The sequence below is a fragment of the Salminus brasiliensis genome, chromosome 13, assembly GCF_030463535.1.
Source record: "Salminus brasiliensis chromosome 13, fSalBra1.hap2, whole genome shotgun sequence".
Taxonomy (NCBI): Eukaryota; Metazoa; Chordata; class Actinopteri; order Characiformes; family Bryconidae; genus Salminus; species Salminus brasiliensis.
The window spans coordinates 35,461,593-35,489,286 of record NC_132890.1 but is presented as its reverse complement, the minus strand read 5'-3'; the positions used below and the strand labels follow the sequence as shown (position 1 = coordinate 35,489,286).

At 45.3% G+C, this 27,694-nt stretch overlaps 1 protein-coding gene across 1 annotated transcript in view; it reads right to left on the bottom strand.

Annotated features, from left to right (window-relative positions):
- Nucleotides 1-22,500, bottom strand: part of LOC140574738 (uncharacterized) — a 76,480-nt gene extending 53,980 nt beyond the window's left edge. Inside the window, exons 1-2 of the mRNA XM_072694673.1 lie at nucleotides 22,223-22,500; nucleotides 13,931-14,242 (exon numbers count right to left, since the gene is read on the bottom strand). Coding sequence (XP_072550774.1) covers nucleotides 13,931-14,242; nucleotides 22,223-22,318 — 408 coding nt within the window. The 5' untranslated portion in view covers nucleotides 22,319-22,500. The remainder of the gene's footprint in view (nucleotides 1-13,930; nucleotides 14,243-22,222) is intronic.
- Between the last annotated feature and the right edge of the window lie 5,194 nt (nucleotides 22,501-27,694).

The window sequence follows — 27,694 nt, the reverse complement described above, 5'->3', positions numbered from 1 at the left end:
CCAAAACCTCTCCCAGTACATCCACAACCCCTCCCAGTACATCCAAAACCCCTCCCAGTACAACCAAACTCCTCCCAAGACAACCAAAACCTCTCCCAGTACATCCACAACCCCTCCCAGTACAACCAAAACCCCACCCAGTACAACCAAACTCCTCCCAGTACAACCAAAACCCTTTCCCAATACAACCAAAACCCCACCCAGTACAACCAAACTCCTCCCAGTACAACCAAAACCCTTTCCCAATACAACCAAAACCTCTCCCAGTACATCCACAACCCCTCCCAGTACATTCAAAACCCCTCACAGTACAAACAAAACACCTCCAAATACAATCAAAACCTCTCCCAGTACATCCAAAACCCCTCCTAGTACATCCACAACCCCTCCTAGTACATCCACAACCCCTCCTAGTACATCCACAACCCCTCCCAGTACAACCAAACTCCTCCCAAGACAACCAAAACCCCTCCCAGTACAACCAAACTCCTCCCAAGACAACCAAAACCTCTCCCAGTACATCCAAAACCTCTCCCAGTACATCCAAAACCCCTCCCAGTACAACCAAAACCCTTTCCCAATACAACCAAAACCCCACCCAGTACAACCAAACTCCAGGCAGGGTCTAAATGTCTCACCTTATGATTCTTAGATGTAGTAATTTAAAATATTTAATAAGTACAAATTAATACAAAATATGATTTTTTAATGTTTTTATTCCAAATGTGAAATTCTGATCTAAGTGAATAAATGCTAAGGTGAATTTGCATATCTGTATATACCTGTATGAATAATCTCAGGCGTCCCAAACCCGCTTCAGACATTATTAATATGTTGTGCAGTTATATGAGAGTGAAGGTCTGAGGTCTGGCCCTACGGGTCCGCAGTTTCTGGGGGTTAAATGTGTCCTTCTGTACATTAACATGCAGACACATCACTCAGGTTCAGCTCACTGCAGCTGAACCTGAACCACTGCAGAGAGGGAGAGAGGACAGCAGCTCAAAGAGACCTGGTCTGTGACCTCTGTGAGGCTGAGGAGCCAAAATTAGCATCTGTGGCCAAAAGCAGAGAGTGAGAAAGTGAGAGTGAACTTTCAGAGGAAGTCAAGGGAGCATTCAGTCATAAAAATAAAGCTGAAAGGGGCTGATGTGGCCTATGAGGGTGTTATGGTTATTTAGTGGGCTTGGTTAATGAGTGTGTGTTAACGTACTAATGTAGCTGCACATCTGTATGGATGAGAAGTATAAACACACACCATTCTGACTCCCTATTGGTTTATAAGAGATCCATCACACCTGCACACGTCCCGTCACTCTCCAGCGAGCTCACAGCAGACGTCTGTAGTCTAGTATGAAGACTGTGTCCATGGCAGAGACTCATGAGAGCTGCAGTGAAACGTCCCGACTGAGCCCCACATTTACATTCCAATAAAGCTTATTGATCACACGCCTCTGAAGTCTGACTTTCTGCAGCTTTACAGAACTTCTAGACAACGACTCCTCATATTTTCCTCCATGAAGCTCATGTTGATGCTCAGTAGAGCACAGAGACGCTCCTTTAATAGAGCTGATATTACTGAAATGCTTTATTTTCAATGGGCAGATCTGCAGCTGAAACAGGAGCCTAGTGCAGCCCAACATTTTTAACATCAACATTTTAATAGATCATTCTCCTCATTATGACTTTTAGAGAAATGGGGTTTTGGGGGGGGGGGGGTACTTTTACACTTTTACTGGAGTAAAAAGCTTCAGTTGATGCTTCAGCTTCTATAGACGTCTTTCAAACCCTAGTATCTCCACTCACTTCTACCTGAGGAATGAATGTCAATACCTTTGATGCCTTTGATTTATACACACACTGCTATGGGCCACACCTTTCTGACTATGGTGGACGCCTGGGTGTTCCCAGTGTCCCAGGTCACTCCAGCTTCAAAAAAAAAAGGACCAATCCCAGCCCCCCACTTCAGGTGTTTACGTGTTTATCTGAGGGTGACCATTTGTGATTTTTCGAAGTAGCCTCAGATCAAGTCTGAACATGCCCTTTCTGAGCTGCACCCACAACCCCTCCCCTTACACGCACGCTCCCTGGAGAAAGGCAGGATTACGGAGGTGTAATGTACCAAGGGAGTGATATATAAAAAGCTTAGAGAAGAAGATGAGTGACACGGCCAAAGGCACAAAAGGCCGATAGTGCTGAGAACCCAGCGGTCATTAGCATTCTAGGGACAGAATGGGACTCTATTAAACGTTATATAAGGGAAGTCCCCAACGCTGAGCGCCACCAGCGGCCTGAACTGCCCTTTACAGGGGTCATGGGTCATGGGGATCATGGATTTTTGGTTCAACGTAATGTAGTCTGTGACCACTGCATAAGTTTCACCATGTCCTGCTCACTGCCCTGTCACTGCAGTCTTTATATGAAAACTAATCGGCTTTAAAATCAGCGTTTTTCTGATTTCACAAAAAAACTAAAATGTCCAAATGTTTGTGGACACCCCTTTTAAGCTGAAGCCAGAGATGACAGAGATGTTCAAATGGACACACATATACACAGCTTATCACACAGTCGCGTCCCTGTAGATAAATACTGCCAATATAATAGGACTCCCTGGAGTGGACAAACATCAACCTATTGGCAACAAGCTGCCTAGAGGGGTATAAAGCCCCCCAGCATTGAGGAGCTGTGGAGCAGTGGAAGAACTGTGTTCTCTGGATTGATGCAGGTGGAGCTCCATCCAGTACTTTTGAATGGGATGAGTTGGGGAGTTGGAGATGATGAGGTGGGGTGGTGATCATCATCCTACATCCTGACCTCACTAACGAATGCAATATGCGGACCAATAGATAGTAGAGACAGTTACTCCAACAAAAGTCCCCTTGATTTTAAGGGAAGAATATTAAGGGAGCTACTTGATTTCCTTAAGCAAGCATGTTTTTTTTTGCTCATTACTCAATACAGGGAAATTTGTAAGAGTCAGATGTAAGCTACAGATGTGGCCCCTAATATTATGTAGGTTATATGGAGTATATTAAAGTATATAATCAATTATTTTAATATTAAAACACTGAAGTATTGCTTTCGTTGTCCTTGTTAGACTCACGTCTATTCAACATCTAGTCCACCTCTGAGCTACACCTCCAAAGGCGGACCAAATAAGCCAAAGGTGAAATGAATATCTGCAAACGAATGACAGACGCCTCCACTGCCATTCACAGCCATTCAGAGAGCAAATGCAACCCGATCTGCTTTGGGCTTGACTCACTGCTATACTGGTGCAGGAAGGTAACTGAGAATAATGTCCCAAAGGTAATTGAGAATAATGATCCGGGAAAAAGAGTGTGTGTGTTTGTGTGTGTGGGAGTTAGTGTGAGTATTAGTCTCACCCTTATGCCCAGGTCACCCATTGACCCTTGTTTCTCCCCTCCAGGCTGCAAGGAACCTGACCCGTATTCATCTTAATAGCTCAAAGCCTACAAGCCTGAGAGCACAGAGACCTTAAACAAATGCATAAAAGTCCAACCACAGCAGACCACACCACACCAATCGTGAAGAAACATCCTCTCTCACACACACACACACACACTCTTTTACTGTCCCCAGGCATTCACTGGCTGCATTCATCAGTTCTCGTCCTTTTTCTTCTCCTCTGTCATCCGAACAGTAGAAAGAAAGAGGGATGACTTCATTGGGGACGGCTGTTTTGGTCTAGTCTGTCATCGCGGAATGGCCACGGGCTGCGCTCTGGCTCTGCTATCTCTCCTTAGCGAGAACTTTAATGAATGCAGAGAGTGAGAGAGAGAGAGAAGGCATGTAGTCTGGAGAATGGAGGAGTAGCCTAAATCACCAAGCATCACCATGTTTTTAAGAAGAAATCTGACCTAGACTTTCTGCTTGGACTTTTCTCAGGAGAAAAAGGAACTTTTTAAACCCCAGGTTAACGATTCAGTCATTCATCCTAAAGCAAAAACTAGCTCACCAGATTTGGTCGAGTCCCACAGGGTTCTATTTTAGGGCCTATCAAACGGATGTGAATTATAACTGATGTAATGAAGTGTGAGGTTACATACAGAGCTAAACTAGCACTGTGCAAGAACCAATATTTTTTATGCTCTAGGGCTCCCCCTACAGTCGGTAGGTATAATTAATCTGTAACTAGCTGAGAGTTACCTGTAGAGCTGGACAATATGACGATATTTCATCGTATCGTGATAAATTCTGATAGTAATTCACAATATGCTTTTCTAAGCATATCGAGGATGTGATCAACTGCAGGTTTAATTAAAAACAGTACTGTAATTAGACTGGTTTAATTAGATGAAGTGCAGCAGATGCTGAATAAATAAAAATCACTGTATTCAGTACGGAAAAGTATCTGAACAGCAGTCTTTAAGAATCTGTTGCTTCTGATGTTTTTAGTCTGCGTTCACCTGTATCGTCGGTGCTGTGACAAATGTGTTTAAATATTGTGATATAATATTTTTACCATATCGCCCAGCCCTAGTTACCTACATGTAGACTGATGCAGTAGAGTAATATCACAGGACCTGCTCCCTTCACCAAAGTTACATGGTGCAGTTAGCAATGTTAGCAGCATGATTCTAAAGCTGCTATTTTGATGTAAAATGTTACAGAATGATGCTTTAAATGGTTTAAGAGGTTTAAAAAGTCAATCTATCATTGAAATATAAGTACCTATTCAGAGTCATCCATTGATCCTAAAAGAAATTGCAATTCAGAAAGTGGGTGGCGTGTAATGCAGTAAATCGTAAGCGATAAATGAGCAAGTGTCCCAATACTTTTGTCCATATTGTGTGCATTAAATTCACTTTCATTTTCCTTGAACCTGAACCTAATGCTAATTCACCGCACTAGTTCACAACTAGGTGAGTACTGTGTTTTATCAGATTGTTGCTATCTGCAATATCTAATAATCTATAGGGGGATCCAGAGGATCGGGATCAAGGCTGATCCAGGCATATTTTAAAGGACTGGGTACTGGCTATTTTGTGAAATGCAAATATAGCAGTTTTTTAACAATCCAGGCTGACCAGTAAGCCTGCACAGGTCTTCTAGGTGTTTTAGTTCATGGTAAAAAGGTGGTAAATCTAAAAATTGTAACTTTTTATTTATTGTATAAAAAGTTATGATTTTACTATATTTACACCCTGCATGTACTCACCATTAACAGACACATTTCAGGCCTCAAAACTAGCATACTGTCTTGTCTGCCTTTTTGGCCCCATTATTCAGAGTTCAGTCTCTGGTGATCCCACAGCCATCTGTGGCTGGGAGTCCCAGAAAGCATAATTAGCCTCACTCTCCCTGGATGTGTAGCACAGCCCTCCCTGTTTCCCCATCACTAAGGGTGATGTTAGCCAACACGGGCATCTGTTAGCTGACTCCCCTAGGCTAACAAGTTCTGAGTCCGCAGTCTGAAAATATCGGGTGGGCTGACTTCCTGTGATTTGGAGGAAGCCCACGCTAGCCTGATCAGCATCTAGTGATGGGGCAGTCCGATAGTATATGTCCAAATGGTCATGGTTGTGGACACCCCTTCTATTGAGTGCATTTAGTGGATACAGATGTGCAAATGCACACACACAGTGTGTCTAGTACTGCCAATAGAATAGGACTCTCTGGAGCAGATAACCTTTGGCACCTATTGGCACCATGCTGCCTAAAGCCAGGCGTGGGCTAGAGGGGTATAAAGCCCCCCAGCATTGAGCTGTGGAGCAGTGGAGGTTCTCAGAAATGATGGTGGTGGAGCTCCATCCAGTGCTTTTGGGGATGAGTTGGGGTGGTGATCATTGTCCAAGGAAACCTGGATGAGCCAGTCGACTAAATGAGCCTGAAAACAGTGGAAACACTCCTAACCCCGCTCCCTCGACTCCGTGCTCTCAGATATGAGGCGTTATCCTCTAAACAGGTGTGATTTGAGCCTCAGTTAGCTGGAACACAGCCTGAGCTGCAGTGTTTAGCCTGCTAGCTAACTTCTTTAGGCCTAGATAGCCGGCTATGAGTCCAAACCCAGCAGAACCGGCCTCTCATTTTTTCTTTCTGTTGCGCCCAACACTAGTTGCTCCACTTCGCTCTCAGACACCAGGTTTATATGGTTAGCACTTGTGTCGGTGCTGATACTCGGTGGAGCTACAGCTGAGCTAGCTAAGCAAAGGTTAGCTCAACAAGGGCCACAGATCCAAAACCACAGGAAATACCAGTCACCAGTCGCTCGACTCTTTCTCGTCTAGACGTTTATAAGTGGGGAGTTAGTCCAGTGGAGTCCTTCTACATTTACATTTATGGCATTTAGCTGACGCTCTTATCCAGAGCGACTTACATGGTTACTCGTATTACAGAAGTGGGCCAATGTAGTGTTAGGAGTCTTGCCCAAGGACTCTTATTGGTGTAGTGCAGCATAGTCACCCAGACCGGGAATCGAACCCCAGTCTCTCACATGGTATGGTAGCCCACAGGTAGTGGTGTTATCTGTTGCGCCACACCAACCAACATCAGAGCAGTTTAGCAGTAGTAATGGTCAGATTCAAAAGTTTAACCTTTATTGAAAGATTAATTCCCAGTAATATATAATAAGACTGTAAGGACTGTAATAAGCCAGTACAGCTCTCTACAATGACTATTTGAGCCATTTCACACCAAACCACCCTGAACGATCTTCCCAGTGACTGAATTATGGAGGAATTCTGAAAACTCAGGGATGGTGAGATGGATCTGAGGCAAGTGTATGATGCTTTATGACATACTAATATTAATTGAGGGGTAAAAGCTTCTATTAGCTTCTATTAGGGTGGAATTGTGTACATGTTATTTTGTTGCCAAACTTTCCCTTTAACACTCGAACCCTTCCACACGTATATATTCCTTGTGTTTTTTCCTGTAATCTTTTTGGTCTATTTGTAAAATGTGTAAGATAGAGAGATAGAGAGAAAGAGAGAGAGAGAGAGAGAGAGAGAGAGAGAGAATAAAGGCTCAGTTTTCCTCATAATAACAGTGTTCACCTGTCCGTTCCCCCCACCTGGGCCTTTGGGAGAGCTACCCCCCATTAAAAAAAAAAAAAAACACCACACAAAGATGGGCAGATAATGCAGCTCTTTCAGTTCACCAGCCACACATAGAAATCTCCCTCACTCTCTCTCCCTTCCCCTCCCTCTCTTTGGGTCCAGTCCGCCCCTCGGCCCAGCCCTGAAACTGAACCGGATTGGTTTTCTCCGGCAGAATTTTCTCACACTCACACTCGCCGCCCCCCACCCTTTAAACACAACGACACACTGAAAGCTGCAGCCGTTTACAAAAGGCGTGTCTGATAAAACACAAATCCCAATTTAACCAGTGTACAAACACACACCATCATCATCATCATCCTCATCTTTATGATAACATAGAACAGAAGTCATTCATTGATCCTAAAAGAAATTGTAATTTAGAAAGTGAGTGGTGTGTAATGCAGTAAATCTTAAGCGATAAATGAGCAAGTGTCCCAATACTTTTGTCCATATTGTGTGCGTTCGAAACCTAACCCTGGCACTGCTAAGAATAAAGGTACTGGGTTTTATCAGATATTTGGTGATATTTTTATTAGAATTTGGTGGAATTCTATCTGCATTATCTAATAATCTATAGGGGGACATTTGATCGGATCCAGAGGATCGGGATCAAGGCTGATCCAGGCATATTTTAATGGATCGGGTACTGGCTATTTTAATCCTGATCCAATTCTGAGTTATTTTAACCGCTTGTGTATTAGCAAATCTTAACTAAACTGTGGAGCTGTATAATTTCTAGACACACAGAGATCGGACCAGTATCGGCCTTTAATCAGACATTAAGACCCGAGATCGGACAGATCGGATCTACTTAAGCACTTCCTGACCTAGAACATTGTATCTCCACTCAAGCTGCTTTCAGAAAAGGTGATTCTAGGCCCCACTTGTTTGGGCATACACACACATACACATACACACACACACACACCAGTGGATGCCCTTACACACACAGTCCTAAGCAAGACAGCTGGCCTGCATCACATAATTTCCCCTATCCCCCCCCAACAAAGCCCCAGCCGGCTTTGGACTTTATTGAAAACGTTATTACGACTCAATGCGGCCATAATTATAAACATAATATCAGCTTTCTCGCCCTTATTGTGATCCTCTCCTTATGAATAGACATCCAGCCTCGCTGCAGAGGTCATAAAACGCTCCCAGACAACAATAATAAAAGCAAGGCTGAGGGAAATGCTCAGAGACTCTGCGTTCAGGCCTGCTAACAAAGAATCAAACGGGATGGTGAGGAGCAGAACACAGTAACCCGTTAGTGTCCCGCCAGGCGCCAAGCCATTTTTAAAGGGCTGCGGCGCCCGCAGGCCTCCTGCTCGTACCGCCTCGCTCAGTCAGACAGTGGGGACGTAGAGAGTGGACGTCTAATTTGGCACTGTTTTATAAGTGACCAAGAACGGGCCAGAACAACATAGATACCCAGATAACATGCTCATGTTGGGCCTGTATGGGTAGCTCAACTGGGAACCCCACATATGGATGCCCACCAGGGTCAGTGATGGGTCCAGGCGGGGTTATACATGGTCCACCATCCTGGTTGTACACTGCACCCTCAGCAAAAGGGCCTAGCTGGGACCCACCCAGTTCCACCCAGAGCCCACACCCACCTAGAACCCACCTAGACCATGAGCTTCACATCAGCATGTAGGGCAGGGATGGTGACTGATCTAGCAACAGGCCATGCAACTCTACAATGCTGCTAGCCGGTGCATCAGAGCCGGGTATACGGCGCTTCCCTCCAGGCAAGCTGGTTGCCTGGTGATGTCGCATCGGCGGCAGTTGGAAAAAGAGGTGTGGCTGGCTGTGCACGTGTCGGAGGGGGGGTGCGTGTGTTGGTCTCGGGGTTGTTGTGTGTGATGGGGGGATGGAGAGAATGTGTACGGGTTGGGTAATTGGCGATCTAAATTAGGGAGAAAACGGGTCAAACATCTTGAATAAATAATAAATAAATAATAAATTCATAAATGAATAAATAATTTTAAAAAAGTTAACTGAGAACATAAAGACCTAATGTTGACGGAACACAAAAAAGCAGAACTCGGACTGTCTGTGGTGTGCAAATAACAGAGACACAAGATGGATGCGTGAGAAATTCTACTGGCACCCCCTAAATTAAAAGCTAGCGAATGGGGGGCTCTGAGTGGCTCAGCAGTCTAATGCGCTTCCACTATGGCCCGGGGGTCTCGAGTTTGAATCCTGAGCCATGTAAAAATAACCTAAACAGGACATCCCTAATGAGAACTGTGGTGTACTGTGTAAATACACTGTTGCTGATACTTGCTAACAAAAAACTCGTATCTCCATTTTTGCCCGTTTTGAGTTGTTGACTCAATCTGAATCTGGTATTTGTTCTTTGCATTGAGTTTGACAATGAATGGACCAATAGAAATGCTCCAAAATGCCTTCCTATAAAATGCTTTGTACTATATTTCATCATTTATACATTTATTTTGACTTCCGTCGAAAGTCATGTAAAGCTGCCGTTTTGGAGATACAACTTTTTTGCACAAAAGCGATATATAATATATATAATATAATATAAATGGGTAAATTTGATTACATGCAGGTGACTGTAAGGAGAATTGTAACGTGTGAGTGAAAGTTGGCCACTACTCCACTACCATTAGAGAATCTAGGTGGGGTGTAGGTGTACAATAGTCACAATGTAGGTGTACAATAGTCTGCGCTGCTATCAGGGCGACAGAATGCCCTAGATTCCAACCATAGCTTGTCACTGTTTGCAGAAGGTTGGTAGATAGCCAACACTACTACTAGGAGGCCAAAATTCATGGAGAATTTGCAGAGCTTCAATAATATCACTTATAAAAAAGGCAGGATTGATGCCGTAGGAGAACCATTACTGGTTCCATAAAGCATACAGAACATTTTAAAGGTTTGAAAGTTTTAATGGAAAACCTGAACGGACCAGAACAGCACAGATTCCCAGATAGCATGCCCATGTGGGGCCTGTATGGGTAGCCCAACAGGGGACCAGAAAGTTCATTGTCCATGGGTTCCATGTTTGCCCCAATGATGGGAGCAGGAAGGGTTAAACATGGGGCCCCCATCCTGGTTGTACACTGCACAAAGGACCTAGTTGGGACCCATGTGAGATTAAGGTGGGCTATAACAATGAGGCCCATTTGTGAAGCCCAACTGGGTCACTTAAAGCACCTCCTGCACCACCTTCATTTTTATGAGTGCACTGAAAGTAATACATGCTGGTATTGTAGTGAAGGACCACTGACGGATGGAAACACCACAAAGGACTGTGGGACACAATTCTGCACAACAGAATATGACATTACATAACAAATAACACATTAAACACTAGATTTAGGTTGGCATCGCCCCTTTAAGGGTTAAAAAACTGGCTGTCTGGAAACTACCAAGAGTTTGGGGGATGGTATATACCCCCCAGCCCCTCATACACCCCCCCCCCCCCCCCCCCCCGCCCAAAGTAAAGCCGCAACCACACCACTGTGGAGACTCAGCATTTAAAATCAATGATTCAAGCCACAAGACAAACAAGCCGACCCAACCCAGCTCAGGCTGTTGTTCTGGTTTAGGTTTATGGACCGGGCTTGCGGTGTCCCATCACACTGTGTCTCTTCCCGTCTGCCTACGTCTCTGTCTCTCTCTCTGCCTGTCTGTTTCTCTGCCTTCCCTGTGAGCTGCGCTAAGGCGAGGACAAACGGCAGACGGAAAACTATGGGAGCGAACTGTGGAAAGAGTCTGCTGAGCTATAACTGAACAGAAATAGCTCGTGTCAGTAACGTTAGAAGGGAATTAGCCTGATCCATTATGGATGATAGGACAGGAAAGGTCGGACAATCTGGGAGAAAAGAGAGAGAGAGAGAGAGAGAGAAAAGAAAGGCAAAGTAACTAAAGATACCAGATTTACATGAAGAAGTTAGGAAGGACATGAAGAAAGGTAGTGGCGTTAAACCGGCTTTAAATAAGTCCATTCATTTCATATGTACAGGGTTTACCGATGCCCTTCTGCCCTTCTGCTCAGCAAACTGACCTCATTACTGTAGTTATCATCTACATACTTTCCGACTCCTTACAAAGCTGAAGTGATGGTTCCATGCAAAATCAAATGTACACAATACCCACCTTATCCCAAATATAGTCAATCAACTCAGACATGTTTAGAGTCTGAAGACTGAATATTTAGCTTTGCCTTGGAACTGCAGGGCTACGATGCCCGGACTGAAGCATATGCACGCTCGCCTCAAACCGCCTCGAGTTAAGTGATCTCGAATACGTCTGTAATTTTATCCATTTCTGTAGATAACAATATGCCATACAGTGTCCGAAACCACATAAATCAGTCTTTTGACATTCCTGAATGACTCAACACAGTTTGAGGCAAATGTGTGATGACTTAGGCGTTCAATTCGCATGATTCTAATTTGGGGGAATGAATAGAATAAGTCCAGCGGAAAGAAGAAAGAAATACAAAGAGCACAGAAGAGAAAATAAAATAAGAGAAGACAAGAGAGGAGAAAAGATGAGACGAGATGAGATGAGACGAGAAGAGGAGAGACAATAAGAGACAAGAAGAGAAGAGGAGAGATGAGATGAGAAGAGGAGAGAAGAGACGAGCAGACAAGAGTAGGGACAAGAAGAGAAGAGAAAAGAAGAGAGGAGATGAGAGGAGACAAGAAGAAAAGAGGAGAAGGGAGAAGACACGAGAAGAGACAAGAAGAGAGGAGAAGAGACGAGATGAGAAGAGAAGAGAACATGATGAGAAGAGGAGAGAAGAGACGAGCAGAGAAGAATAGGGACAAGAAGAGAAGAGGAGAAAAGAGACAAGAAAAAAAAGGAGAAGGGAGAAGAGACGAGAAGAGAAGAGACAAGAAGAGACATGAAGAGGAGAGGAGAGAAAAGAAGAGAAAACGAGAAGAATAGAGACAAGAAGAGAAAAGGAAAGGAGAGACCAGATGAGAAGAGGAGAAAAGACTAGAAGAGAAGAGGAGAGACAAAAAGAAACAAGAAGACAAGAGACAAAAACAGGAGACGAGATGAGAAGAGGAGAGAAGACAAGAAGAAACAAGGAGAGAAGAGACAAGAAGAGGTGAGGAAATGAGAAGAGGAGAGAAGAGAAGAGGACAGATAAGAGGAAAAGAGACAAGAAGGGACCAGAAGAGAAGAGACAAGAAGAGACAGGAAAAAAGGACAAGAAGAGGAGAGTAAAGACGGGAATAGACAAGAGGAGAGAATGTTTAGGGAAAATATGATTGTGGCTCCTATTGTGAAGACTGTGAGACAGTCTGGTCAGTATAGCCAAAGGCCAGAAGGAAATGCACTGTCCGGTCAGGGGCCAGCACAGAGCAGACGGCTGAGAGAGAATGTGCGGAAGGGAGTTGGAGGTAGAGGTGAGGAAGGAAGAAGAACATAGAGCACTGCATAATTCATTTACACAGCCTCAGTACCGCAGAGGAAACTCTCTCTCTCTCTGACACTCTCACTCTCTCTTACACACACACACACACACACACACACACACACACACACACACACCTACAGGCAAACCCCCCCACCCAGCTATCTACTGCACTTTATCCACTCTAATCAATGAGCGAGGGGTGAAAGAGTGTAATCAGCTTAAAGACTTGAGCAGTTAAGAGCCAAACGCTGACCGCACCACTCCTCCTGTCACAGCGGCTCAGCACAGGGCCACTGCTGGGGCAGTCCAATGCCACCATTGAGTCTTGCCAAGTGAAGGTCAGCTTAAGGGCAACTAACAAATAAGCAAGTCAGCACCAACAATAGAAACCTTCACCTCTTGAACCCTTCGCTTATTACTCAGGTATGAGACTTATTACTCTATTATTAACGACTATAACTCATTCAGGAAGTAATAGGCCAGTATGTGCCCCTATTAAATAATACAGTATACTGCCAATAAACCAATCAGCCATAACATTAACACCATCTGCCACATTATATTGAGTAGTGGGCCCCTCTTGTGCCACTAAAACGGCTCTGACCCATCGAGGCACGGACACCACAAGACCTTTGAAGGTGTCCTGTGGTATCTGGCACCAGCAGATCCTTTAAGCACTGTAAGCTGTGAGGTGGGCGGGGCTTCCATGAGCATCAATGAGCCTTGGGCATCCATGACCCTGGTTGGAGCACTTTTCTTGGAGCACTTTTGGTAGGTACTAACCACTGCATACCAGGAACAGCAGGATGTTTTGGAGATGTTCTGACCCGGTCATCTAGAACATCAGAATTTGGTTCTCATGACCTGCTTTTAACACCTTCATCACCTTCAAGAACTGACTGTTTACTTGCTGCCTAATATGTAGATCAACCCCTTGACTGGAGTCACTGGATCCAGATAATCCACCATGCTGTATTAATACACTGTGACTCTATTTATTTAATGTTAGTACAGCTGTTTTGGTGGTGCACCCTACCTTTATATTCAGTGTCCTACAGAGAGTCACCAGGGTTCTACCACCTGACCAGAAAACAAACATCTAGTTTGGGCTTGACCAAAATGGATCTCCACTGAGCTCCTTGGACTTTCCCATTGTACCATTGTACCTGGACTGTCCCAGTGTGGGTCAGTCCAGTAAGTGCTGTCAATCAAACCCTTTTTATTTGGGCACAGAGACACTACCAGCTGTAGTCCATCATGATCACTAACAGGAAGTTAGGAGGCCTTGGCCTTGGCATTCAGCACCACTAAATTACTAATCTAAGTCAGTGTATGCACATTTCATACATACATACGTATCATATATGTATTATTGAGAATGACAAAATTCCTCAACTGCTACATAATTCTGACGCTTCAGCAGTGCAAAACTAACAGCGAGCAAAAAGGCAACTGAACTGACCGGCCAGGCGTATTTGAACGGAATGACGATGCGGCCGCCCTCGCTCCCCTCGTGTCCGTGGTGGCGTACGGTGTGAGTGTTCCCACCCAGGACGGGTGTGCTGCCCGAGCCGAACGTGCAGGTGCCCGTAGGGACCACCCGGGTCTGGTACTCCTTTAGACACACCTTGAAGAATGTGTCGCACTGGTCGTCGGGAGGACACCGCTGACCCCCACCGGCTTGGAGGTCACAGCACTGACCGCTCTGTAGAATGCCCAAAGAGTTTTGCCACTGGTGGATCTGCAGCTCGAAAGAGCCCACTGCACGTACGACCTGCGGAACCAGAGAGAAAAGAGAAAGGCTGATGAAAGAGGGAAAATGAAGAAGATCATGGACAGGCAGCATACTAATGAGTACGTGCAGCATTATGTCTGAAAATGAGGGAAATCACTTGAGGACTGACAATTTGAGGGCAACCCAGCTCTTTTTTTTTGGATTAGGTAAAAAAAAGAATGTCTCTAATCTTGCTTCAGTAATGATTATTCATATTTAATCATATTTAATTATATGATGAAAAGCACAGTCACACACTGGGGCTCTTACTATACCATGGTGGAAAAATGAGGGGAATAAATATGTAGGGCTGAGTATTGACTATAAGTAACGGGACATGTGTCATGATGGAAACTCAACATACCAGTTGAGGGCTGCAGAATATGAACATCCATACAGGCATCTGAAACAGTACCCAGCCATATATGCACATACTATATATATTAAAAAGGACTGGGTATATATTTGGGCAGCAATGTGACAACAGTGCAATGTGGGCATGCACTATGGTCACATCACACAGCATGCAATGTCCCATATAGGGCTGGGCGATATGGTAAAAATACTATATCATGATATTTAAAGACACTTTCATGATACACGATATTTATCACAGACTAAAAACATCAGTATCTACAGATTCTTATAAACTACTATTCAGATCCTCTCCTGTACTAAATACAGTGATTTCTACTCAACATCTGCTGCTCTTCATCTAATAAACCCTTCAGTCTAATTACACTGTTAGTAATGAAACCTGCAGCTGACCAGTGTTTATTAGCACTAACAGGCTCCTCCGTATGATTAGAGAAGCTTATTGTTATCACAATGACAAAATTTATCATGATATGATAAAATATCGTCATATTGCCCAGCTCTAACTCACAGATTGTGGTGTTTTTGCTACTGCTTGTCTCTAAGATCAAATAATCCCACAGCGGTGCCAGGTTTCTAGCACCATGGTTCTGGTAATACTGTACTGTATTACCTCTACTATAATGCATTTGAGTGACTGTATCAATAATGCTATTGATACAGTATCAGAACAGTACTGTGACACTACTCATCACTGTACAGGTGCTATTTTGTGTCAGAGGCACCATTTAAAGTGACAGTATGTAGCATTTTCGCCTGAATAATAGATAAAGAAGAGTAGCATCTCTATAGTTGGACTATGTAACTTTTGTTAACTATGTAAATATTTGTGTAAGATGCTGTAATATAACTTTACCGCCTTTTCTGTAACTCCCAGCTTGTCCAGAAATGCATGTGTAAAGCATGTCCTACCAATTCTCGCATAGTGCTGCTTCAAGTTAGCTAATGTTAAGGCATTTGCCCTTTAAGTATGTTTAATAATATATCTCTACATATAATAATGTAAAGTTAAGCTTCTGCCAAAATATCTATTCATCCAGGGTCAGTGTTATCTTTATGTATACAGACAAAAGTATTGGGACACCTGCTCATTCAACGTTTCTTCCAAAATCAGGGGAGAAAAAAGTTTTTTCCTGCTTTTGTTGGAGTAACTGTCTCTACTGTTGGCTCTCTAAGGCGGCTTTTACTAAATTTTGGAGGAGCATTGCTGTAAGGATTTGATTGCATTCAGCAACAAGAGCGTTGGATGATCACCACACAACCTCATCATCCCCAACGTTCCAGCTCATTCTGAAAGTACTGCAAGTAGCACCACCATCATTCCAGAAAACACAGTTCCATTGCATGAACCTTCTAGCTGTATACCCCTCTATAGCCCACACCTGGCATTAGGCAGCATGGTGCCAAAAGGTTCATGTTGATCTTCTCCAGAGAGTCCTATTCTATTGGCAGTACTTCTCTAAAGGGACTAGACAAGCTGGGTTCTGCGTGTGTGTGTGTGTGTGTGTGTGTGCGCATTTGCACATCAGTGTCAGCAGTGGTTGCAACCTAAGGTAGTTGAACGCACTCATTGCAGAAGTGGTGTCCACAAACATTTGCCTCCCAATGACCACCCCCTTTTTTCAGGCCTCTGCTTCGGCCTTTGCGCATGTCCTTGATGAGCGAACCAGTGTTTTGACCAAGAGAAAACTACACAGCCAGTCCAGACTGATCAAGGTCCCTAAACCCCTGGCTTTGTTCTAAAGCTCAGATAAGCAGGCGGGCCGAGGTCCAGAGAGAAGACGATAACACTGATCCAGCGTCCAGCGGAGGACAGAAACAGACGCTTCCTCTCCTCTCCCGTACCGCAAGCCCTGCCTCTATCTGCACAATCATCTCACCTTATCTGGCTCAATCTTCTCCCCTCAGGTTATTTAGCCCCCCCTCATCCTCCTCCTCCTCCTTTTCCCTCCACTCCCTCTCTCTCTCTCTCTCACGCTCTTTCTTTTTTTGCTCCCCTCTCTTTTCTCTGCCTCCTCCCTTGTGGCAGCTACTTCCTACCCCTCTACACCGCGCTCTCTTTAGATTCCATTCTTCCTCCGTATCAATACCACTCCTTTCTTTCTGTCTCTGCTTGTCCCTGGGGACGGCAGACACTGGGAACATGGCATCGCTCGTTCAGTCCTTCTTTCTTTCCCTCTCCGGTGCTCCTTTCTTCTAGTTTTTCTCCCTTGGAGCCGGGAACTGTAGAATTGCTGCTATTCTTCTTTTCATCTCTCATTTTCTGAGATGGGGAGGTGAGGACACACACACACACACACACACACACACACTCGTACACACACATACTTTGAGCTAATAAGCTCCGCAGAGAGGCAGCAGGTCAGACCAGGTCCACTCAGACGCCAGAGAAAAAAACTAGCACACGAAACATGCCCGAATCATCAATATCCACTCACTGGCCACTTTATAAGAAACACCTACCTTACAGGTGTAAAATCCTGGACTGCAGCCTATCTGTTCTCATGCACACTTTCCAGCTACCCTTTACAAAATAAGAATGAATCTAATTCAAGGTATGGACAAAAGTATTGGGACACATGCTCATTCATGTTTTTGGTTTATCCAGGCAGAAGAAGGCTTTGTACTAGATGTTGGAGGAGCATTACTGTGCAGATTTAATGGCATGATCAGAACCTCAGCTCATTCCAAAAGGATTGGATGGAGCATCATCATCCATCATTCCAGAGAACACAGTCCTACTGCTCCACAGCTTAGTGCTGGGGGCTTTTATACCCCCTCTAGCCCAGGTTTATGTTCATCTGCTCCAGAGAGTCCTATTCTATTGGCAGTACTTCTCTATATAGAGACTAGACAAGCTGTGTGTATGTGTGCATTTGCACATCTGTGTCAGTAATGGGTGCAACTTATAATAGCTGAATGCATTCGTTAGAAGGGGTGTCCACAAATGTTTAGACATGGCTTTGCATAAACCTAGGGAGTCAAATGAAGCAACAGAGGGACACTCCACCAAATATTAAAATGTATAAAATTATAGATACAATTTCCAAGATCCTACTGCAGATCACACAATCTGGAAATGAATTTTTATCACACAATCAGAAACCAGCCACATAATCATGCAGCCCTAATCCCAGAGTACCATGTGCATCAGGCACTGCGGCATCGCTGAGGTTCACTGCTATGCTGAAGGTAGTGGACCACCTGCAGCTCCATTGTCAGAAACTGACCATTGATGAAGGACTAGATGCAAATTGTGCGTCAACAGATCACCGCTTACAATCCACACACACACACACTCTTAAGGAATTCCGGGAATTGCCGGACGGTAAGACTCAGTGGTGCCTGTGCTCTCTGCGGGCCCCCACCCCACCCTCGTCCCACCAGATCGCCTCAATGCCTGCACTGTCCTCGCACTGTTGCGCTGTGCCATACTGTCCCATTCCTGCTCCTAAAACCTGCACACATCAAACACTCGGCACAGATAGAGAAGCAGTCATCACTCTCCATCCTTCTTTCTTCCTCTCCTGCCATCCCATGCCAGGGTCATTCCCTACATACCAGCGTTTCAGCACTCTCTCTCTCTCTCTCACTGTCTCTCTCTCTCTCTTTTTCCAGGAACATTAAACCCACCACTTCTGAAGATGCTCCAGACTCTACTGTCCACTGCCATGAGACGGTGGACAAAAAAGCATGACTAGTAGCTATTGGCCTTACAACCTCTATCCTTTCAGTACAACGGCCAGGCAAGTTAGCCTTACAATACTGACCCTCACTCACCATCACATACAGAGCTGTAGTGAGATTCAGGCCTAAAACATTAATCACTCTGTCAGAAACCAGGGAAAACACTACAGTGTTCAACCAAGATGGCCGTCGTCCAACCCTTAATGGACTGCTGCTTTCCAAAGCCTGAAAAAGGTCAAGTACTGTTTCAATGCTCCACTAAAACTGGCCTGTCGTACATGAGGGCCTCATGTCTAGGGCCCAAATGCTGTTGTTTATCTGCACAAGCAATATCCAACACAGTCATGTCAGCATTATTATCATATTATTAATACTTCAAGATTATGGGAATGGGAATATTCTAGAAATCATCTGGACATATGCTGGACATGTGATGGACGAATGGACAGTGAATGCAGGGGGGGCGGGTGGTCTTCTTCTCAATAGCTCTGCAGTGTGTAATGTGTCGTGTGTCTGGGATTGAGGAGTAGCTTTGCTATTTGACTGTTTTGGTATCATATCTAATATAGTATATTTATAGTATATTTTACCAACTATATATAAGTTTCTTACCTTTAGCTTCCAATATTCCCATTCATTCCCATGGTAAATTTCCCAACTTCCCAAATTCCCAGAATTTTGCAACCCTATGTATGAGGTTACTGTAAAGCTTGTAGAGCTTGTGAACTGCCTATGGGTGAGTTAGGCCATTCAGAGGCAACCGCAGACCCTACGTTGCCCTACATTGACGGCGAAGTCCGAAAAATGGACTACACGCTGTTCTTCTTAGCCCAAAACTGAACATGCCTTTAGAAGTTTAATTTATTGGAGATAATCAGAATTATAACAAAATTACAATTAGATGACTTCCCCTAAATCGTTCAGCCCTAATGATGCATTTTTGCCCTATTAGTTGGTATTAAAAGAAGCTTCTATGGCTCTTAGTGGCTGAGAATGCACCTCCTGCAGCTTACTGCATCACAAAGGCTTAAAGGTGCATCAGCACTCGTATGTCTAAAGCTCTACGGATGAAAAATGCAGACCAAAGATCATATTATGTCCTTCCTACCTCAATGAAAATCATTACACAGGCCTGGAAGCAAGTTCTTTGCATGCTGCAACGCAAGCTCTATAATTCTGCAGGTTTCGCAGCGAACCAAAGCCCAAAGCTCGGAGCAACAAACTGCAGAGCAGCACAAAGAAGACCGCAGAGTTCTCACGCCCTCAGTGCCGGGCCAGGCATGTCCACCCACAGCAGAAACCTCTAATACACACACACAGTCTCTCAGCTCAAAGGTTTGTCTCAGTCAGGGTCTAGCTTCCACACTGTGGGCCGAGGACCCAGGCCCAAACACCTGAACTCAGCAGCAGCGGGGGGGGGGGACGACGACTGGAGAATGGAATCAACTGGGTTCCTAGGAAGCGCTTTAGGGGGCTAGTGATGGTTGAAATGGGCGAGACGGTCTCCGGCAGTTCGACTCTTTATAAAGCTTCGTACTCGAGACATGTCACCTACACAATGCTACTTACACTGTATGTCCAAATGTTTGTGGACACCCCTTCTAATGAATGCATTCAGATGCTTTAAGTTGCACCCATTGCTGCTGACACAGATGTGCAGATTCACACACACAGCTTGTCTAGTCCCTGTAGAGAAGTACTGCCAATACAATAGGACTGATAAACATGGCGTGGGCTAGAGGGGTATAACGGGTGAGATTGTTCGGAAGTTACCCATAAAGAAAAATGTGGATGTCGCCCAACCCTATTCTGGACAAGCTGAGAAATCAGACAGACAGAACCAGCCTCTGGAAGCTGCCCTGCCCCGAGTGCTTGACCCGAGTTCAATAGTGCAGTTAGGAGCGTGCCGAGCCTGGAGTAGCAACAGCAGCATCACGATTCTCCCCGTTACAGTCAGTGAAGCATCACCACGATTTCGAAGCCTTTAAGCTACAAATGCACAAGATAAGATAATATTTTATATGATATAATGTTTACATACATACATTTCATCGCTGTCCAATGAAAAACATGTATCTCCAAAATGGTGAGTTCACAGGAGAAGAAAAAAACAACGTAACTTTCAATGGAAGTCAATGGAAAACAATTACATTTCACGTCATTTTGGAGAGTTTCTATTGGTCCATTCATCCAGAAGTATTCACACAGCACACAGAGCAGCTTCAGGGTTCAGAGAATGAAGAAAACTCAAAACGGACAATAATAGACATACAATGAATGGCATAGAGTCCCAACAGCAATGTGAAAGACTAGTGGAGTCAATGCAAAACCACATGACTCCAGGTCATTTTGGAGCTTTTCTATTGGTCGATTCGTCATGAGAGTTGGACACAATGTAAAAAACAACTCAGTTCAATTTAAAATGAAGGTACGAGGTTTTTGCGTGACATCGGCAGTGTATTATCAATATGTTATCAATCAGTTGGCTTGATTTTGCGTGCCAGCAGTGGTATATTCTTCAATTTTGGCGCATTTTAAAAGTATAAAAGCAGTTAGAGCTGCTGAAGTCGCCCAACAGCAACGTGAAAGACTAGTGGAGAGCCGGCCGACACATGAGAGCTGTGATTGGCCGTCGAGGTTATTTCAGCATAGTGATTTCTGAATGCTCTCAGAGTTCAGATATTAGCACTGTGTTTAAATATGAATAATAACTTCTTTACATCATAATTATTATCATCATTTCTCTGCATTATTTGAGCAGTTGAGCAGTTGTCATTTCTGCAAATAAATAAATGCTGTAATATCAAATATTTGTGTTTGGAGTTTAGGGGAAATGTTGTCCATGGTTTATGAAATACAATGCAAGCTAGTAACTAGTTAAGGGTGTAGGCCGGAGCTATATATATATATATATATATATATATATATATATATATATATATATATATATATATATATGTATGTATGTATATTTTTTTACACTTGATCTGCCCAATCAAATCATGGAAAAATCAGACTTCATGATGTCCTATTCAGAGATACTCCCACTCCCACCAGTTCACCCCTAACACGCTCCTGACTGGCCTACCTCCTCCCCTACACACAGTGCAAAGACATCAGGCCGGCATAGACGGTGACATCCCACCCTGATGGTCCAAATCCCAGTCTAATCTCCAGCCACACGCCTGGAGAAAGACCTCAGGCCTCCTAAGACCCCCAGAGCCACCTATACCTATACCTATACAGCACATCTCCACTAACCCACATCCTTTTCTCTTCACTGGGGGCTTCATCCACTCAGCACAGAGACGCACCTTCGCCTCAGTGCAGGCTGAATGAGGCTGGAGCTGCACGCCCATGCAGGAGCAACAAGTGTAACAAAGAAAGAAGGACCAACAGGTGGCTCCAGACTGCAGCTCTCTCTCTCTCACACACACACACACACACACACACACACACACACATGCACGCTCACTCAACAGCTCTCACACTGTCCTAATGCACATTTCCTTTCAACAATAAGAGAGAACAGCAAGGAAGCAGTGGAAAATCTCCATATTTGGTAGCTCTAGGATGGCAGAACGCCCAGACTGGGGGGGGGGGAGTGAGGTGTTTTGAAGGCTGGGGTTCGAACCAGCGCTAGTGAAGCTTCCCTGAGGCTGGAACCTCCTGCTCTGTCCTCGGTTCTGCCACACTGGGGTCATCCCTAAAGCAGACCACTGAAGGGGCTCAGCAAAGTGGAGCACACAAACGGGTTCTAGATACATCAGGCTTCACTAACGAGCAATGCAGCAGTGAACTGCTTGAGCCCACTTCAGCTGTGTCCACCCATCTGTCCGTCCACCTTCCCGTGCGTCCAGCGCGAGCGGAAAAGTCACGGCGCTGCTGAAAATAGCGCGTAAATCCGCGCCTGCTTACCTGCGCGTACGCCGCGAGCGCGAGCAGCAGGAGCAGCGCGCTGCCGGCTCCTCCGTCCCAAACCTTCCTCATCCTTATCCTCATCCTCATCCTCATCCACGCTCACCCTGAAACCGGTGCCATCGGTCGCTGCTGGTCGCTCGCTGCTCGTGGTGACGGTGGTGAGAGCGAGAGCGAGAGCGCGCAGGTGGGTGACGGGTGCGCGCGCCCCCGGTGGGTGTGTCTCTCTCGCTCTCTGTCTCTCTCTCTCTCTCTTACTCACTGTCTGCTCCTCTTCCTCCTCCTCCTCCTCCTCCTCCTCCACCTGCTGCCGTTAAGAAGCTTTGGGTGTCCGACTTGCTGCCTCACTGACCTGATCTCTCATCCTGTTTTGCGCGCGCTCTCTCTCCCTCTCTCTCTCTCTGTCTCACTCACTCACACGCACACACACACACACACACACACACACACACACACACAGTTCATTAAGAACGGAGATGGAGCGCGTGAGAGTGTGTGTGTGTGGAGGGGACGTAGAGGGAGGGTCCAAAAACTGGCCCCGACCAAGTTATGGCCCCCTCGCCTTTCCCTGAGCGCTTCTGCTGGATAGGAGCTCAGGGCAGCTCCACCGAGTTTTCAGAATTCCACCATAAATGCTCCAGTGCTGGAGAACAGCAGTACTTAGACCTGATGGGCAGTGATGGGAACCCCAAAAGCTGAACCCAAAATGCTTCCAAATACACATAGGTGGACCACAACAGCGCCCCCTGCCGGCTCTAGCTGTCCTTGCCGGCCACCAGAGTGGCCTTATATCACAGCTAGGAGGTCCAGGTCTAGGTTCAGACCAGCCAACAAAGCAACGCCAGCTGCTGGGTCGGCCGCTAGAGTGACTCTTCATGATGGTTTGGAGGACTGCTGGGTCGACCGCCGGGTTGACTGCCGGAGTGACTCTTCATGGTGGTTCGGAGGATTGCTGGGTCGACTGCCGGGTTGACCGCTAGAGCGACTCTTCATGACGGTTTGGAGGATTACTGGGCAACCACGGGTTGACCACTAGAGTGACTATTTATGACGGTTTGGAGGATTGCTGGATAGACCAGCAGGTTGACCGCCAGAGCGACTCTTCAGGATTGCTGTGCAACCGCCGGAACAAGTATACATGACAATTTGGAGGACTGCCAGGTCAACAGCCGATGCAACTCCACATTGCGTCTCTGAGCTTTTTCCAGGCCCACTGCTGAAGTGAGTGTACATCGTGTCTCAGAAGACCTCAGAATCACAGTGGGCCTCTGAATGACCCTATACTGCGTCTCAGAGGTTTTCCGAGCCTGCCTCTGAGTGACACTGACCTTCCCCCACTCATAAGGATCCTATCTATGCCAGCTAAGGACTTCATGCCATGGGTTAGGGGCATGATTTGAAATGTGGTTGGAACAGTGGGACACAGGTTCTCTCTTTCTGTCCATTGTTTAAAACCTAAAACCTGGCCGTGAACCTTGGCTGCTCTGTAGCTTTTCAAAATGGCCCACAAACATATCACAGAATAGAGCGTTGGCACACAACTCAATAAATATTTCATACTTTCAGCTTATCAAACCTAGACCACACCCCCTAGTTTTAGAGATGTGGCCATACGCTCTACTGAAAATTTGCTTCTGTGGCTACGTTGCTGCTTAAGGTAGAGGAACAGCTAGTGAAGTACTACTGGAATAGAAATACGCCTAATTTTACAGATTTTCATTATATTAGCATTAGCATTAGCATAAAATTGTATATACACACTCAGAAAATAATGTCATATTATAGTAGGAATAATAAATGTAGCAATAATAAGAATAATATGTTATAATGTATGTAGATAATAATAAGCTAATATATGTAGCTTGTCTAAAATTTAAGTTTTTCTATAATTTAGTATTTTTCTCAGCATATATGTTTCTTTTATTATTTATTTATATTTTTGTTGTTGTTTTTTTAAAACAAATTTGTGAAATTCCCCTTTGAGGACAATAGCACTTTCCCAGCTACTTCCACGTGGAACTCCTCAGTTCCTTTTTGGGGCGTATACATCAACCCTGCCCCTGATGGTCGAACACCTGGACTGTTTTGATGTTCCTCAAACACATTTCAGACTTTAGCAATTTAGCTTTTAGCTCAAAGGATTCCAAAAACTCCTAAGTACCTCCTGACAACCTTCATTTCTGATTCTGACAGATGCTGGATGTCCTAAAAGAAGCTCCACTGCAGTCCCAGATTTCACCCAGTACTTCTTAAACCAGTTGGTTGCTGTTAGCTACTTTTACCATCCCTTCACTGAAGTATCCAGACTTGAGAGTGTGTGAGAGTGGTCTTGGGTTCCTCAGTACGCCCCCCACCCCCTTCCTCCCCTTCCCTTCCCAAACCTTCAAACCAATTTTCTGCTACACATCATGTTCAATAAAGCCCGGGCCTGTCCTCTGAGCTATTGTTTGGGTGGCCAAATTCCCTGAGAGGTCACTGCAGTCCCCCCCCCACCCCATCCAAGCTTTACTTAATCTGGGGTGGATGTGGGGCAGAAGGGGGTGGGGGTGAGATCAGAGATCAGAGGAGCAGGAAGAAAAAAATCTGAGTGGAATGCTTTCACTGACTTTGTCATCAGGTGGCTGGTTGAGGACAAAGCAGTAAAGCCCAAGCTGGGCTGCCCAGTGCTTGGCCCCCTCGCTGCGTTACTGCGGTTGTGGGGGGACCCTGTTTTTTCTCCCTCAGAGGGACATGCATGGTTAGGCATGCAAGTGATGGCTGACAGCCAGGCAATGTACAGTGTTTATTGGTCTGTTTGTTCGCCCGCTTACGTGCCATTGGCTGTCCGGTGCACTTAGTGACTGGAGAAGTGACCTCACACAAGTTGGGAATGGAAAAAAAATAATAAATACAGTAAGAAAATGGACACCCACGCTTCGGTCACTGCGGTCAGTCAGTCAAGAAACGGCTTTATGCTCACAATCAAGTGAGACAGTTTTATGAAGCCCCCCCTCCCCTCTCTCATGGCAACCGGGTGTTTCCCCAAAGCAGAGTAACCCAGGGCCGGAACAGAGGGCTCTTCAGCATGAGGGTGGGATTAGCATATAGCGGCCCTGACCCGGGCACTCGGCCGGAATTTCAATGACTCCTTATGCCGACTTCCACACTGAGAGGCGATTCTCCGGTTGGGTGTGAGAACTGTGAGAAATGGGGTAACCGTCGGTCCCATCTTGAAAGGGGAGGCTTGGGGACCGACACCTGCCATTGACTTCCCATGTGCACTGTGTGCGAGGAACTGGCGCCACCTGCAGATACAACTGGAACAGCACCCTGTAACTCTGTTTTATAGGCTGTGGGTGAATCCAGCTGTGACTCTGGTTCTTGTTATTGAGCCTTTTTTACAGGCTGTGGGTGAATCCAGATGTGGCTCTGGTTCTTGTTGGTGGGCTATGTGAATTGCTGTAAGTACTGTAGCGCCTTGTTTGGATGTAGTGCAGAACCACATAGGGCAAGACAGTCAGGCTAGAGAACTGTAAAACTTAAAGGAATAGTCTGGCCAAAAGTCCAATTAACATCATTTAGCGTTTACCTCAGCTGCAGTCGATCAGCCAAACCTGAGACGCTAAGCTAATGTTGCTAACAAAGACTGTCACCATTTGCATATTTGCATAATATTATGCATTTAGTTGTTTTAAAATTATGGAACATGTATGAACAAAAAAACTGATAGACAAGGGTTTAAACATCTAAGGACAAATGTATTGGGACACAGGATCATTCAATCAAGCACCGGATGGAGCACCATCCATCATTCCAGAGACTACAGTTCCAGGGAAGGCTACATTCTGCTAGATTTTGGAGGAGCTAACATTGCTGTTAGGATTTTAGGGTTGAGGATGTTGGGACCTCATCATCCCCAACTCCCTAACTCATCCCAAAAGTATTGGATGAAGCTCCACCATCCATCATTCCAGAGGCTTTACACCTCTCTAGCCCGGTAGCATGGTGCCGAAAGGTCCATGTTGAGTCCTTATTCTATTGGCAGTACTTCTTCTCTATAGGGACCAAACAAGCTGTGTGTGTGTGTGTGTGTGTGTGTGTGCATTTGCACATCTGTGTCAGCAGCAAAGGGTGCAAGTAGCTAAAAGCATTCATTAGAAGGGGTGTCCACAAACATTTGGACATATACTGTAATACATATACGGTACGTTCTGCACAAAATAAATGCAGATCCAGGTTGAGATGAGATTGGTGGCGGTCTAAGTCCAGTGTTTGTTAGCAATGTTAGCTTAGCATCTCCTGTTCAAGACTGAGGAGGGTAGGTTAGTGTTCAGGGTTTTATTTAGGGTAGTATTTGGAGCGTGGAGCGTTCTGGAGACGTGCTGAGTTCTGTCTGTTCTCGGTCAACAGCAAGAAAACGGTCTAGGTAAAGTACAGGTACAAGCAGCATGACTGTTCCCCTCAAAGATACAGCATGACACTTAAGTCCGATTGTGTACTTTATTTATATAGATGTTTTCACAAAGCAGCTTTACAGAGATCCAGGTCGGAGGGTCGAAGCAAGCCAAAAGGCAGCAAGGAACAGTGGCACCCTCTTCTGGTCGACACCGGATCGGAGATCAAAGGCCTCTCTAAAAGGACACCCTTTTTATGTGAATTTCTAAACCAGCACTGGAAGGTAAAGAAGCATGTGGGCTGAGGCGGTAGACTAATAGCACAGGGATTTACAGTTCGTTTTCCTAGATTTACATGCAGGCAGCATGGGGAGTGCTACTCTCCCCATTACAGGTCAGTGGAGCATCAACATGATGTTAAAGCTGCTACTTTATAGATAGAAATGTTGCATATGGCTGCTTTAATGTCAAACTGAGGGAACAGTAGATACCCTTCCTCACCAACATACTTGAAAAAAAAAAAAATGCAAGGATAAGTTCCTAATTGTGACCCACCTCTGCCCTGGGCCGATCCCACGCATGAAGGGCATGAGATAAAAGTTTGGATTCAGTGAATCAAAGAGTGCAGTGTTGGTGGAAAAGGGGGCGGCAGGCCAGCAGCGTGGAACAGACATATACATAGCTCGTGTTAGCCCAGCGGTTAAGGTCAGCACTTTCTCAAGGCAAAAAACACAAGGGTGTGGGTAGGCTTGGGGGGGGGGAGTGCAGAAGAATGCACATTTTGTACACGCAGTGAGAAGGGAGCGATGAGAGTGACTCCGGGTACGGTATAGTACGGCCTAAGACGGCGCTTTCTGGTCCGTTTGACAATACAGGCCCATTTAAAACCTAATCTGGCTTCACTGAGACTTAATTGAACCAAATTACCTGTGTCTCCTGGTGCGGGACATCGTCCCCCATCGTTCATTGTCCCTCTCAGGCGATCACTCAGTGCTCCGTTATTACCAAGTAAGAGAAAGAGAGAGCAAGTGCAAGTGAGCAACTGCAAATACTAATCTCCTAACCTGCTGAAAAACAGGCATTATGCACAAAGCATGTC